Source organism: Triturus cristatus, chromosome 7 (assembly GCF_964204655.1).
Source record: "Triturus cristatus chromosome 7, aTriCri1.1, whole genome shotgun sequence".
Classification (NCBI taxonomy): domain Eukaryota; kingdom Metazoa; phylum Chordata; class Amphibia; order Caudata; family Salamandridae; genus Triturus; species Triturus cristatus.
In genome coordinates, this window is record NC_140590.1 from 614113946 (window position 1) to 614128273 (window position 14328).

General features: G+C 49.8%; 1 protein-coding gene and 1 pseudogene across 3 annotated transcripts in view; both read right to left on the reverse strand.

Annotated features, from left to right (window-relative positions):
• Positions 1 to 14328, reverse strand: part of COIL (coilin) — a 135696-nt gene that overhangs the window by 83989 nt on the left and 37379 nt on the right. For all 3 annotated transcript variants that reach the window (XR_014966561.1, XM_085617185.1, XM_085617184.1), the window contains exon 3: positions 5287 to 5373. Coding sequence is in view for 2 of the 3 variants with exons in the window: in XM_085617185.1 (XP_085473311.1) it covers positions 5287 to 5373 (87 nt within the window). In the remaining variant the exon portion in view is untranslated. The remainder of the gene's footprint in view (positions 1 to 5286; positions 5374 to 14328) is intronic.
• LOC146810207 (28S ribosomal RNA) lies at positions 9725 to 11256 on the reverse strand (annotated as a pseudogene).

Here is a 14328-nt window from a genome sequence, read left to right on the forward strand (position 1 = left end):
AGTCAATCTATCTATCCATGTATTTATTTTATGATTTTATTTAGCGCTGAATCACCCCTAGGGGTATCTCTGCGCTTGCAACAGAAGACTATCTCGACACTAGAAAAGATAAGTTTTAATCAGCTTTCTGAATTGGAGAAGGGGCATTTCCGTACGAAGGTATTGGGGAATGTATTGCTTTGTGGCTGATACAAAGCAGCTTGAAGGTGGATCATCTGGCAACTGGTAGCCAGTGTAGAGCCCTCAAGGCAGGGGAGACATGGGCTTGTGGCTTTACATGTAGGAGAAGTCTGGCAGCAGAGTTCTGAATCTGTTGCAGTCTTTTCATAGTTGATAAAGATGATCTGTGGTAGAGGACTTTGACGTAATCAAGTTTAGACAGTACAAGAAAGATAGGAGCGTGGACCTGGTGTGGAAATCCCAGGTGGGGAGGAAGATGTGTCTCAGAGTTTTTATAATAATGAAGCTCGATCTTGCAAGTTTGTCCACTTGGGCATTCAATGATGACATGGTGTCCATGGTAATTCCACAATTTATTACTTTCTTTAGGAGGTGGTTCCAGATCGTTGGGCCAGGTATTTCAGTTTTGGATGCATCCAATTTGAGATGGCTCCATGTCATCCACTGATCAACGGCACTGAGACAACAGAAGATTTTTGAGTTTCCAATGTCTTTGGGACTTTCCAGTTGAAGAAATATTTGTGTGTCATCTGCATAGTTATAGCATGTGAGCTAGAATTCATTGATCACTGCTGGGAATGACTTCTTGTAGATATAGAAAAGCAATGGTGAGATGATAGAGCCTTGAGGGACCCTGCTTTTGTGAATTACAGTTTCGATGAGAAAGGGGAGAGTATGGATGGCATTTGTTCTGATTTGAAGGTAGGATGTGATCCAGTCAGAAGCAGCCCCATCTATGCCGGCTTTGTAGTCTTTGTATTAGATTTCCATGATCAACTGTGTCAAAGGCAGCTGAGATGTTCAAGAGAAGTAGTGCATTTTTAAGGTCATCCCAGATGGCGATGAGGGCAGATTCTGTGCCTCTTCCTGGGCAGAATCCTGTTTAGTAGTCTGAAATATGGAGTTATCTTCACTGAATTGGGACATCTGGCCAAATGCTCCTCTTTATATCAGTTTGTCCAGGAAAGGTCCATTTGTAATTGGTCTGTAGTTGTTTGGGTCATGTGGGGTCCAGGTTTGTTTTCTTTAATAATGGGCATATGTATGCTTCTTTTAGGTCATCTGGAAAAATTCCTGTATTTAAAGAATTATTGAGGAATCTTCTTACTGGTATGGCAGCTGAGGTAGTTAAACGAATGTTTTTAAAGATTTGTGGTGGACACGGGTTAGAAGGACAGCCGGCTGGCCTGCTTGCTTTGGCCAGATTAATAAATTCACTTTGCGATATTTGTTTGAAGAAATGCAGATGCTGGGTTAGCCTACTCTTGGAGGAGATTTCTTTGAAATGGGTTTGTGCTGGTGGTTTTCCTTTGTTTTAAATAGGAGTCCAACGTGTCTGCTTTGATTTTGTAATGATTTGATAGTTTGTCAGTGAATTCTTGAGTAATGTGAAGAGTACCTTCTGTGCATTTAGGTTTATGTAATTTGGTGGGAATTTTATAAAATTCTTTATTTACACATTTAGCATTTTGAACTCTGTCTGAATAGTATCTTTTATTTTTCGTTTTTTTTTTTTTTTTATTGTTGACATATATTCTATTATGTTTGTGCAGGTGAAATTAGTCTTGATTCTCGTTTGTTTTGAACCAGGGGCAATGCAGCTTTCTAATTTGTTGATTTTATGTTTTTTAGTTCTCTTTTTCTCCAAGACGCTTGTATTCTTTTGTCCCGTTTTGTTGTTCTTAGTGGTCTTAGGATATCAAAAGCTTCATATAGCCACTCAAAGTTTTGTAACTGAATTTGTTTCTACATCTATGTTGGATGTCAGTTGTGTTTCTAAGTATTCAAAACGGAGTTTGTTTCACGGTTGATAGGTGGATGCATGTAAGGTGGTCTTAGGTGTGTTGATTTGTGGCGTTTTATGTTGCAAAGCTACCAGATGGTGGCGAGACCGTGTGACTGGAGTAATCTTTTGAAAAGGAACTAGTTCTGGATTTGCAAAAAAGACATCTAGGATGTGCCCAGCAATGTGTATGGTTTTGTGTACAATCTGATGTGTGACTAGGTCAGTGATGACCGTTTTTAGATGGGGCATATTGGGTTAGCCAAACCAAAGGTTTAAGTCACCAAGAATGCATATGTTGGGAGTGTAGTGTTATAAGGTTTGAAACTGTGTCTAGAAAGGTTTCTGGGAATGTTGCATTGCTAGGGGGAGGTCTGTAAAAGAGGAGTAAGTTACAGGAGAAAGTTGGTGCAGGGCAGCATCTGGTGATTAGGGCCTCACAGCCTTGTATAAAAATGTAATCCGCTTTTGTGAGATTTATTGTTTGCTTAAATATTACAGCTGATCCACTACCTATTTTGCCTATATGATTTTGTGTGATAGTCTGGAGGAACGGCATCATGTAACACTGGAGCCATATCATCTCCCAACCATGATTCAGTTATTATGAGTAAGTTAGGGTGCGAGTCAGTGAGTAGGTCGTAAATTTGGTGCTTGTTTTTAGAGAAGGATCAAGCATTTCTTAGTCGGCCAATTAGAGATTGATTTTTGGTGATGGTGTGACTTTTCTCTCTAGAAAAGTGAGCAGTATTTTTTGAACTTGCAGCAGGTCTGTCATTAGTGCTGGTATTAAGTGTATGAGGATAGCAATGGTGTTGTTTATCTATATTGTATTCCTCGTCCAGCAGGCTTAGACGGAATTTTGTTGGGTCAGCATATGTAGGTGGTGGAGACAGTGGTTGAGTGAGTTGGAGAGCTGTGTTGTTTTTGCAAAGTAGTCTTGTTGTGTAACAGACATGGTGATGCGAAGTTCTTAAGAGTGACATGTTGATTATTTTGATTGTGTCTGTTTAGAGTAGAAGCTGTATGAATATGGGGTGGTGGGACATGTGGGCCATGTTTTAAGGCTCTAAATTGTACAGTAGATGAGAGGTGGGACAAAGAGTTGCTGTGCTGGCAAATCCTTCTTCCTGGTTTTTCATTCAAGATTTTGAGGCATTACAGGTTTTTGAATAATGGATAATGTCCCACTTAGAGGTGGTTTATCTCACACTGGTGTTGTAAGCATGTCTGTAAGGTCATATGTCATTATGCCCACTTCAGGAATGTGTGGGGTACATTTTACCAAACTATGGAGGGTTGTCCATAGGGCTTGGCAGAAGGTGCCTTTTCAGTGGCCAATGTATGCCCTTCAATCTCTTGACTTACAACTGCGGGTCATGTGAAGACTTCAAGAGGGTAAACCCATTGACTGAATGGAAAATTGCCCACTGATGCAGCGTGTTGATTTATTTCAAGTCACAATGATTGTATGATGTCATCAGTGATGTAATCTTACATGTTATGAGTGATGTAATATTAAAGGTGAAAAGCAGTGCAAGGCAGGAAGCAAGTTATAGTTAGCTTAAACTAAAACTGGTGAATTTCAGTTTTTTGTTTTTTAAACATTCATTTTTATCTTATTTATAAAATGAACTATAACATCACTTTAATATTTGGTATCATATTCAGCCACTCCCTCAATGCGCATGGACCTTGGCCTTGTGCAACAGAGGTTCGGCTGCGGGTCTGGCCTCTGGCCTGAACCTGCACCCAGCACCCCCGCAGGCAACCGCCCCGCTGTGCATGTCCTTCAACTGTGCACATTGGGGTGTTGGGCCTCTGGCCAGGTGATGCACCCAACTCCAGCATGGGCACCTCCTGTGCTGCACACTGCTGAAGGTTGTGTGCAGCGAGGTGTTGGTTGCCGGGCCTAGTCTCAGTCCAGGCACTGGACCCAACCCTGCCTCAGTGGGACAACCCACCGCTGTACATTGCATTTGGCAATTAAAAGTTGAGGCTGGGTTGTGGATGGTAATGCATTGTGATGCAGTGTTCTTTAAAGAGGCGAGTCTTCAACTCTTTCCTGAACTGGAGCAGTGCTAGGATGGCCCTGATGGATATTTGGTTGTTATTCTAGATTCTGGGTGCATAGATAGAAAAGGTAGTCTTTTTTTTTTACACTTCTTAATCTGCAGTGTTATGGTGTCCTGACTGTGGGTGTGCAGAGAACCACCAAAGATGGTAATTTTGTCTGCAACATAAGCTTGGGTGTTGGTTATGATAATATAATAATATTTTGCTTAATTAACAAAGCCAAGCCAAGGATCATTCTTTCTTTTACATATACAGTGTTTTAAAACTGTGAAAGTGTACAGAGCTGATGGAGTACAAAAACATACAAAAACGAAAATACTTCACACGTGTTAGGAGCGTTATGCATTCCTCCCCCCCCCCCCCCCCCCCAAGTAGAAATGTAGAAATCAAGAGAATTTAAGCATTGTCTATTGAAAAAGGCATCGCTAAACCTTACTTTTCGGTCCACAGCACATCAGAACGGGAGGGAGGGGGGGGGGGGGGGGGGAGGGGGAGGGCGGCGTAACAAAGGGAGAGAATGGTTACACAGGGTCAAGACCCGGTGTGCTGGACTGGCAGCACACTATCTGAACCGCAAAGGAAACAAGCTCTGGCAAAGCGAATAGTTCTGACTCTAATGGGGAAAGAATGTTACAAGCAAAAGCGTGTTAAAGCTAGACATGTTACTTTTGCCAATTCTTGCTTATCATGGACATGTTTGCTAAATTCTTGTTTATTATTGACATGTTGTGCCTCCACTTGGCTTCCACTGTTACTGGACCATTTTCAAGGGGACTTGTGCACGTTATCCCAGCTAGAGAGCATATTTTTAAAAGAGTAGCGTCAAAAGTGCTGCCATACAGATGTACTGTCAAACCAGTGAGAAATATAAAAACAAAATGGGAGAAATAGGAGTAGAAAGGGGGTGCGGGGTTGCATCAAGTCGTTCCCCGTACTCAAAACCACAGTTGGTGGATGGTAAATATTGGGGATGGGAAACAAAGAGAACAAAAAGCACCCACACCCATGGAAGAGATTAATGTATTTGCTGTAAAACCAGGGATACAAAACTCATGAAAGAGAACCTTTTCCAAATGATGAAATGCCTCTGGGATTTATCTCTAAACCATGCTCGCGCCCTTAGCCTCTGTGTCTGCCGATGTCCCAACTCTACCATTGCCAGATGGTGGAACAAAGAGAGACTAGGATAAACGGTCGTGGGTGGATCATTTACGAACAAAACCATCCAGGTTTGAGACCTTAGTTACCTTAAAAGCAATCTTTTGCCCAACTGGAGGAGGAGCAGCCAACAGAGGCATAGCGCTGTAATCTCTCTTTGGATTCTCAGGTGGATTCTGAAAGATAATTATGCAAAACAATAAAAACATCACTAACGAGAAATTATTCAACAGCCTGTATTTTGACATTACTATGGAATCACATTACAATTGTTTTCCCTGCAGTCAATGTAACAATGTAAAGTCTATATTTGAATTCATTTGAAAGCCCACATATAGTCAGCATGGTAGTTCAATGGGGTACGTGCATATCCAAAAACCTGGGCGTAACCGGTTTTATTTTGGCTGAGCTGACTCAACCTTTCACCTTCAGAGGTAGATAAATGAGTGGAAATGGTTGGGCAATAACACCTATTAGCTGAGCAGCCAGATTATTATTCATCATTTTATTATGAAATGCCTAGTCAGAATTTACATATTACCTTTATCCTCTATACTGCTAATCTTCATGGTATCAATTGCTTTTAAACATTTCACTTCTCATCTTCTTCAAGATACATCTCTTTTAGACTGACTTGACCTAATCAGACATACTATCTTTCATTATTTGTGTTGTTCCATGGTGAAGACACCAAACGTTAAATGGCCATGGTTCCTAGAAAAACTCAAAACACTAAAGTAGCATGGCTGCAGCAGAGCAAGAAATGTGCACAGTGTTATGCTAGTTTGGTCTGGTGTGATACAGCATCAGTCTCCAAGACCTACAGTTACCAAATCTTTAAAATAGAGATATTGTGGGCTTTGGTCCTAGACCCGTTTCTCGTTCTCTCTCTTCAAGCTTCTGGTTGTTTAGTACAATATCCTGCTGCCTATAAAGAGCATCCGTGACAATTCATGAGGGACTCTTAGGTCTCAAAAGCACTCTAATCCATCACAAATTAAACACTTTATCTAAAAGATGCATTTTATACTGAAAGCAATAATGTCATTATTAGGTCTTGGTTGGCGAAAGCAGCACATGCGCTGCGCTCGCCAGAGAAGACCTTTTGGAATCAATTCTCCCCGTGGGCTCATGCACGCGCCTGCATGGACAAAGATGGCTGCTCTCGCCATCTGTCCAAAGCAGACAGCATGCGCGTGTCTGTGGGACAGTGGACAGTCCGCCACAATCTTGTTCACGCCGGCTTCCTTCAACTCTGGCTCTGGCATGCTCTCACTTTAAACAGTGCACGCACGCGAGCGACAGACCCAGAGTTGAAGGAAGCCGGCACTGGGACAGTGGACAGTCCGCCACCATCTTGTTCACGCAGTCTGCACAGCCTGTGCGGAACCTGCTTCTGAACCCAGCCAAGCCAGGAGATCCTCCCCGAGCCCGATGGTCTCCCGTACCGGGCACCCGGACCCTTGGCTGTCCACAGTACCAGGGCTCTCGCACCCCAACGCCTGCCGGAGCTCAAGCCCCAGGCCCGCTCCCTGCTTCTGAACCCAGCCGGGCTATGGGGAGCCTAACCCGGGTCTGATGGACCCCGTACCGGGCACCCGGAACCTTGGCTGCCCGCAGGACGGGGGCTCCCGTACCTCAGGGCCTGCTCTAGCTCGAACCTCGGGCCCGCTCCCTGCTTCTGAACCTAGCCAGGCCAGAGCAGCCTCCCTGGGCCCGATGGACTCCCGTACCAGGTACCCGGAACCTCGGTTGCCTGCAGGATGGGAGTTCCCGCACCTCAGGGCCCTCCGGAGCTGAAGCCCTGGGCCCGCTCCCTGATTCTGGACCCAGCCAGGCTGGGGGGGAGCCTCCCGTGTCCCATGAACCCCCGTTCCGGGCACCCAGACCCTTGGCTGCCTGCAGGACTGTGGCTCCCACACCCCAGGGCCCGCCGGAGCACAAGCCCCGGGCCTGCTCCCTGCTTCTGAACCCAGCCAGGCCGGGGCAGCCACCCCGGGCTTGATGGACCCCCGTCCCAGGCACCCGGACCCTCAGCTGGCCGAAGGACGGGAGCTCCCGTACCTCAGGGCCTTCCGGAGTTCAAGCCCCGGTCCTGCTCTCGGCTTCCGAACCCATATAGGCCCGGGCAGCCTGCCTGGGCCCGATGGACCCCCGGAACCTCGGCAGCCCCAAGGACTGGGGCTACTCCACCCCAGGGCCTGTCGGAGCTCAAGCCCTGGGCCTGCTCCCTGCTTCTGAACCCAGCAGGGTCAGGGTGGAGCCTACCGTGGGCCCGATGGACCCCATCCTGGGCACCCGGAACCGCAGATGCCCTCAGGACAGGGGCTCCCGCACCTCAGGGCCCACTGGAGCTCAACCCCTTTCCTGCTCCCTGCTCCCGAACCCAGCCAGGCAGGGGCAACCTCCCCGGGCCCCATGGAACCTCGTCCCAGGCACCCGGACCCTCGGCTGCCCGCAGGACGGGGGCTCCTGCACCCCAGAGGCCGGCCAGAGCTCAAGACCCGGGCCCGCTCCCTGCTTCTGAACTCAGCCAGGCCAGGGCAGCCACTCCTGGCCCAATGAACCCCATCCCGGGCACCCGGAACCTCGGCTGCCTGCAGGACAGGAGTTCCCGCACCTCAGGAACCCTCCGGTGCTCATGCCCTGGGGCCTTTCCCTGCTTCTGAACCCAGACAGGCCGGGGCAGCCTCCCCGGGCCCGATGGACCCCCCTGTCTCAGGCACCTAGACCCTCGGCTGCCCACAGGATGGGGGCTCCCGCACCCCAAGGCCCACCGGAGCTCAAGCCCGGGCCTGCTCCCTGCTTCTGAACCCAGCTGGGCCGGGGAGAGCCTTTCCGGGACCGATGGACGCCGTCACGAGCACCCGGGCCCTCGGCTGCCCGCAGGACCAGTGCTGGTCTACCCCAGGGCCAGCCGGAGCCTTTGGCATGGGCCCTGGTTCCTGCTTCTGACCGCAGCCAAGCAGAGGAAGCCTCACTGGGCCAGATGGACACACCCCAGGGCACACCAGAGCCCAGGCCTAGGTCCCGGCCGCACAAGGGCAGCATCTCATTCCCTGGGGGGTTGGCAGACCAGGGCCTGCTGGCTCCCTGCCCAGCCCCGAACCCGGCACAGCCCCGTCCTCTCTGCTTCAAGGCTCGGAAACTCACTGGGGTCCATGCTCGGGTGTTTCCTACCAAGCAGCCCAAAGTCTCTACATAGGCACGATCGACCAGAATCCGGTCCGGACCGTCCCAGGCCGCCCTGCCCTCCGAGCCCATTTGGAGAGGAGTTGGCCTAACGGTTAGGGCGCTCGACCTCGGACCTGGGGGAACTGTGTTCGAGTCTCGGTAATGATGCTAAACATCCTGTGATTCTGGGCAAATCACTTAATGTCCCCGTGCCTAACAAAAAAAAAAATGAATGTGCGTCCTCATGTAATGTAACTGGTGCTATGTAAAGCGCTGATACCTGATTGGATTCGGGTCAAGGTCGCGCTATATAAAAAAACTGCAAAAAAAACCCAAAATTCACCCTGTCCATGCGGAGCCCGGGCCCCGCCCGAGCTGTGACCGAAGGGCTCCACCGCTGCCTTCCTCCCAGCTGGAGAAGAGGGCTGATTCCCAGGCCTGCCGCTTCCCCTTTGCCAGACCCCACTCACCCTTAGGAGAAGGGGTAGCCCGGAGCCCGGCATGCCGACCTCACCTCCTGGGCGGTGTGGGACATCCACAACTCGCTGCCATCGCAGACTGGGCCCAGGTATTGTCTGCTCAGGGCTTCTCCGAGCTCTCCCGGGGTCCTCCTCCAGCTCGGTGCCCCTTCATGCAGGCCTGGCCTTCTGCTGCTCCTTGCCCCGGAGCCAGCAGGTAGCTAGGCAGTCCTCCCCGCTCTGCAGCCGCCCTGCCCTGGCTACTGACTGTCACCCCCCCCCAGACCTTGGGCTCAGGGTGCTGACTCGGGCGGGTGCGCCTTCCACCTTCCCGAAACCCGGGGCAGGAATCGGAGAGCAAAGCCCAGGCCACGTCCTCTCCCCACGGGCCTGCCCGGGGAACCCATTTTCTTCGACTATTAAGGCCCCGCATGGTGGGGGCTTACAGAACCCTGGGGAAGGAAAAAACTTGCAGCTAGCCGGGCCGGCTGGCAAGCCAGCTAACTGGTCGCCTGCCCGCAGGGCCATCTGGTTTGCACAGCCAGGCGACCAGATGGCCTTGGAGAGCCGTACCCAGCCACACGGCAGTCTGACGATGGCGGGAGTGGTCAGGCACTCCGACGCTGCTGCTCAGGAGGCTCCTTCCCCGGGGCTGCTCGCCTCCCTGCAACTTGTGCGTAGGGTACAAGTTGGGGGCCCGGCCCAGGCCATCTGGTCATTCTGCTGACTCGCAAGGGATGGCGGTCCCTGTCCCTGCACCCTAGTGAGGCAGGGCGGGAGGCCCCCGTGCTGGAGAGCATGTGGTGGAGGCGGCCTCCGCATCCCTCCTGTTGGCCTTGCGGCAGAGGGACCGACCCCTGGGTGTGGTGGGGTAGTGCGCCCACGGACTGAGACAACAGCTTGGCTCAAAGAATGACTTTCAATAGATCGCAGCGAGGTAGCTCCTCTGCTAATTATGAAACCCTGACCCAGAATCAGGCAGTCTCCGAATGATTTAGCACCGGGTGTCCCACGAACATGCGGTGCACTAAGGGCGATGGAGGCGGCCCCCTTGCGTCCGCGCTCCGGTCCCAGAGCGAGCGGCTCTACGAACCGGCCCCCTAAAGAGGCCGGCTATCCCTGGCCAACCGGGGCTCCATGGCACTGCGGTATCGTTACGGTTTCGGTGGGATTCTTACTCGTTCACTCATAATCCCACAGGTGGTAGCTTCGCCCCATTGGCTCCTCAGCCAAGCACATACACCAAATGTCTGAGCCTGCAGTTCCGCTCATACTGAGCAGGAATACTATTGCAAAAACACATCATCAGTAGGGTAAAACGAACCTATCTCACGACGGTCTAAACACTGCTCACGTTCCCTATTAGTGGGTGAACAAACCAATGCGTGGTGAATTCTGCTTCACAATGATAGGAAGAGCCGACATCGAAGGATCAAGCGATGTTGCTATGAATGCTTGGCAGCAACAAGCCAGTTATCCCTGTGGTAACTTTTCTGACATCTCTTGCTTGAAACCCAAAAGGTCAGAAGGATCATGAGGGCCCGCTTTCATAGTCTGTATCATACTGAAAATCGAGATCAAGCAAGCTTTTGCCCTTCGGCTCCGCGGGAGGTTTCTGTCCTCCCTGAGCTCGCCTTAGGACACCCGCGTTATCGTTTGACAGGTGTACTGCCCCGGTAAAACTACCCATCTGCCACTGTCCCCAGGACAGTCACGCCCAGCATGCGCCTGGTGCTTGGAGCCAGAAGCGAGAGCCCCACGGAGCTCGCCCCAGCCTCACCAGGTGAGTGATATTTCACCAGCGGCCAGAGGGCCTCCCACTTATTCTACACCTCTCAAGTCTCTTCACAGTCCCAAACTAGAGTCAACCTCAACCGTCCTCCTTTCCCCACTGATTCTGCCAAGCCCGTTCCCTTGACTGAGGTTTCGCTAGATAGTAGGTAGGGACAGTGGGAATCTTTTTCATCCATTCATGCGCGTCAATTCACTAATTAGATGACAAGGCATTTGGCTATTTCTGTACCACCACAGAGAGTCCTAGTTACTCCTGCTGTTTCATTTAATTTCTTCACTTTGACATTCAGAGCACTGGGCAGAAATCACATCGCGTCAACACCCACCTTGGGCCTTCGCACTGCTTTGTTTTAATTAAACAGTCAGATTCTCCTGGTTCGTACCAGTTCTAAGTCAGCTGCTAGGCGCCGACTGAGGCAGAACGCCGGCCCACGCCCCTTGGAGGCGACCATCGCAGCTGGGGCGATCCACAGGAAGGGCCCGGCTCTCGTCCAGAGGGTGGCACCTCGTCCAGCCGCGGCGCACCCCCAGCCCCGCTTTGCGCCCTAGCACGACCGACCCAGCTGCTAGAACCAATCCTTATCCTGAAGTTACGGATCTGACTTGTCGACTTACCTTACCTACATTGTTCCAACATGCCAGAGGCTGTTCACCTTGGAGACCTGCTGAGGAAATGGGTATGGCATGGCGCAAGATTTACACCCCCCCCCCCCCCCCCCTGGATTTTCAAGGACCAGCGAGAGCTCACCAGACGCCACTGGAACCCCAACGCTTTCCAAGGCTCGGGCCCCTCTCTCAGGGCAAATCCATTCCAGAGCGCCCTGTCCTTCACAAAGAAAAGAGACCCTCCCTAGGGCTCCTGCCGGCTCCTCTGGGATCGTTTGCGTTACCGCACTGGACGCCGCATGGGGGTAGACTGTAGCCCTTTGAGCTCCATGGGCGTTGCGCGTCTGCCTGGCAGCATCTTAGCTTCTCACATGGCCTCCTTACTGCTCATTGATTAATTACGCTATTTGTATTACTGATAACAATCACAGCCCCAACCTCATTACTTGTAAATAATGCTAGTCGTACTTAAAGGAAGCTCACCTAAATAATACAAATTATATCGAGCTCTGAATGATGAGAGGCAGAGTAGACCCTGTCTGTCACGATGTACTGGCCTTTTCGAAAATGTGTTATATTTTGTACCTAATTTCTAGGAAATTTTCATGCACCTGTGCTTGAAAAGCGGCACGATTTCTCAGCCAGTAACTCTCATGCTTTTGAGGCTGTGATCTGCCTCAAAAACTCACGATTTCTATATTGGCCAGTCCTCCTCTACTTTTGGATTCGCTGTGTCTGCACCCAGACCTATGTAGGATGCTCATCCACTGAACCAGCTATCTTATTGGCCAACCATGCTAATTTGGGGGGATGACTTATTGTTTCCCGCTGTTTGCTTCTGCATTGCAAGTTCCAGTATAGTTCTTTTTTGTACTCCTTTGGCTCCCTCAAGTGGCTAAGCGGTGCAACAAACATGTAAAAAATCAGTGACACTCGGTTTAAACCAGGTCAGCTGATTTTCAGTCGGTAGGGTACTGTCGGGTACAGTCGGTTTTAACCGAATTCCGGACAGCCTACGTATATTAAAGTTGCTGCAGGTAAAAAGCTCATAGTTAGATCTTGGGATCGAGCTGGTGGTCTGCCGTGAGGCGAGCTACCGGCTCGCCTGTCCCAGCACCTCGGCGCCCCCTTGATGCTCTTGACTAAGTGTCCTGGGGGTCCGAAAGATTTACTTTGAAAAAATGTGAGTGTTCAAAGCAGGTCGATCTGCTGAATACTTCAGCTAGAAATAATGGAATAGGACTTCGGTTCTATTTTGTTGGTTTTCGGAACTGGGGCCATGATTAAGAGGGACGGCCGGGGGGCATTGTGCCGCTGAAGGTGAAATGATTGGACCTGCGCAAGGTGAACCAAAGCGAAAGCCTTTGCCAACAATGTTTTCATTACTCAAGAACAATAGTCGGAGGTTCGAAGACTATCAGATAATGTCGTAGTTCTGACCATAAACGATGCAGACTAGCGATCCGGCAGCGTTATTCCCATGACCCGCCGAGCACCTTCCAGGAAATCAAAGTCTTTGGGTTCCAGGTGTAGTATGGTTGCAAAGCAGAAACTTAAAGGAATTGACGGAAGAGCACCACCAGGAGTGGAGCCTGAGGCTCCCACACGAGTGGAAAAAGTGATTTTTTTTCAGCTAAATTTGAGGTGTGCAAGAGATTCTGGGAAGGAAAACCTTGGAGGATCCATGCAAGCCATACCAAACTGGACTCCCAGGGTGTCTAGTTTTCAGAAATGTTTGGGTTTGGTAGTTTTCCCTAGATGGCCGCTGAGCCAGGGGCAAAAACCCAGCCCCCCCCCCCCCCTTGCAAAACCAGGTCATTTTGTGATAAGTTTGATGTCTCCTTAATACGTTTTGGGCCCTTGCCTGTCATGGGTAATTGGCCCACCCACACGAGTGAGGTACCATTTTTATCGGGAGATCTGGGGGAACGCTGGGTGGTAGGAAATTTGTGTCAGCCCGGTGATCCCACAACTTTCACACACAGAAATTTGAGAAAATGTTTTATTTTTCTCTGCTAAATTTGAGGTTTGCAGGGTATTTTGGGTAGGAAAATGTTGAGGGATCCATGCAAGCCATACCTCCCTCGACTCCCGCCTCCTCCCCACCCAGGTCTCTAGTTTTCAGAAATGTATGGGTTTGGTAGGTTTCCCTAGATGGCCTCTGAGCCTGGGGCCAAAAACCCAGGTGACCGCCTGTGAGGGATGGGCGAAAGGCAAATCTAGGAGGCCGGATGTGTTTTACAATTTTGGTGTTTAATTGAAGGAAAGTCTAGAAAAACAACTGCGAACAAAAATATATCAAAGGGAAAATATGGAAAGACTGGAAATAATTGAGGCTGCTGGTAAGGTCTTTGAGTGTTTCCCTTTTCAATGGTAATCTTCTTCCATTTGTTTTAGGCTTGTGCTTCCTTGGTGGGTCTTCCCCGGTTCGCCAGGAAAGAAGACAAGAAGAGTAAGGTAAGTAAGAAGGTCTAGCATATGTTGTTTGTAAGGGATAGAGACCGTCACCACACCCAGGGGTGTTGGAGAAAACTTTTTTCTGTTTAATATGGCAAAGCAGTCGACACCCCATCCTTTCTTTCTTTTATTTATGGGGTTGTTTCTTTATTTGTTAGATCTCCTCCATTCACTACTAGGATTTTGGGACGGGAGAGTGTGCAAGGATAAATAAAAACACGCAATAGTGTTTAGTCTAAGCCGCTTTTAGTTCTTTTATACGGTGTGGGATTATCTGTGCCCCTCTTGTTATCACTGCTTAAAACACTATCCCTTGATCATTATTTCAAGCCCAGTCCCTGTCTTCGCTTCCACGAGGGTACGTCCTCCCCTTCTACTTTATTCCAACTTCTACCCACAAATGGACAAGAAAACAATAGCGTAAAATGAATTTCCCGCCCAAAAAACACACTCAATGGGCCGGGTCGCGACCTCTGGACACCGGCACTTCCGTGATTAGGGCAGCAATGCTTTCATTTAGTCCCCCAACCCTCACTTGTCTTGTTTCGTCCCCCTCCTTTTTCCCACTGAACTGTCCCTTACGCCTCCCCACCCTTACCACACGTACCAGGAAAGCCGCAACTCTACTGAGTTGCGGCGGTG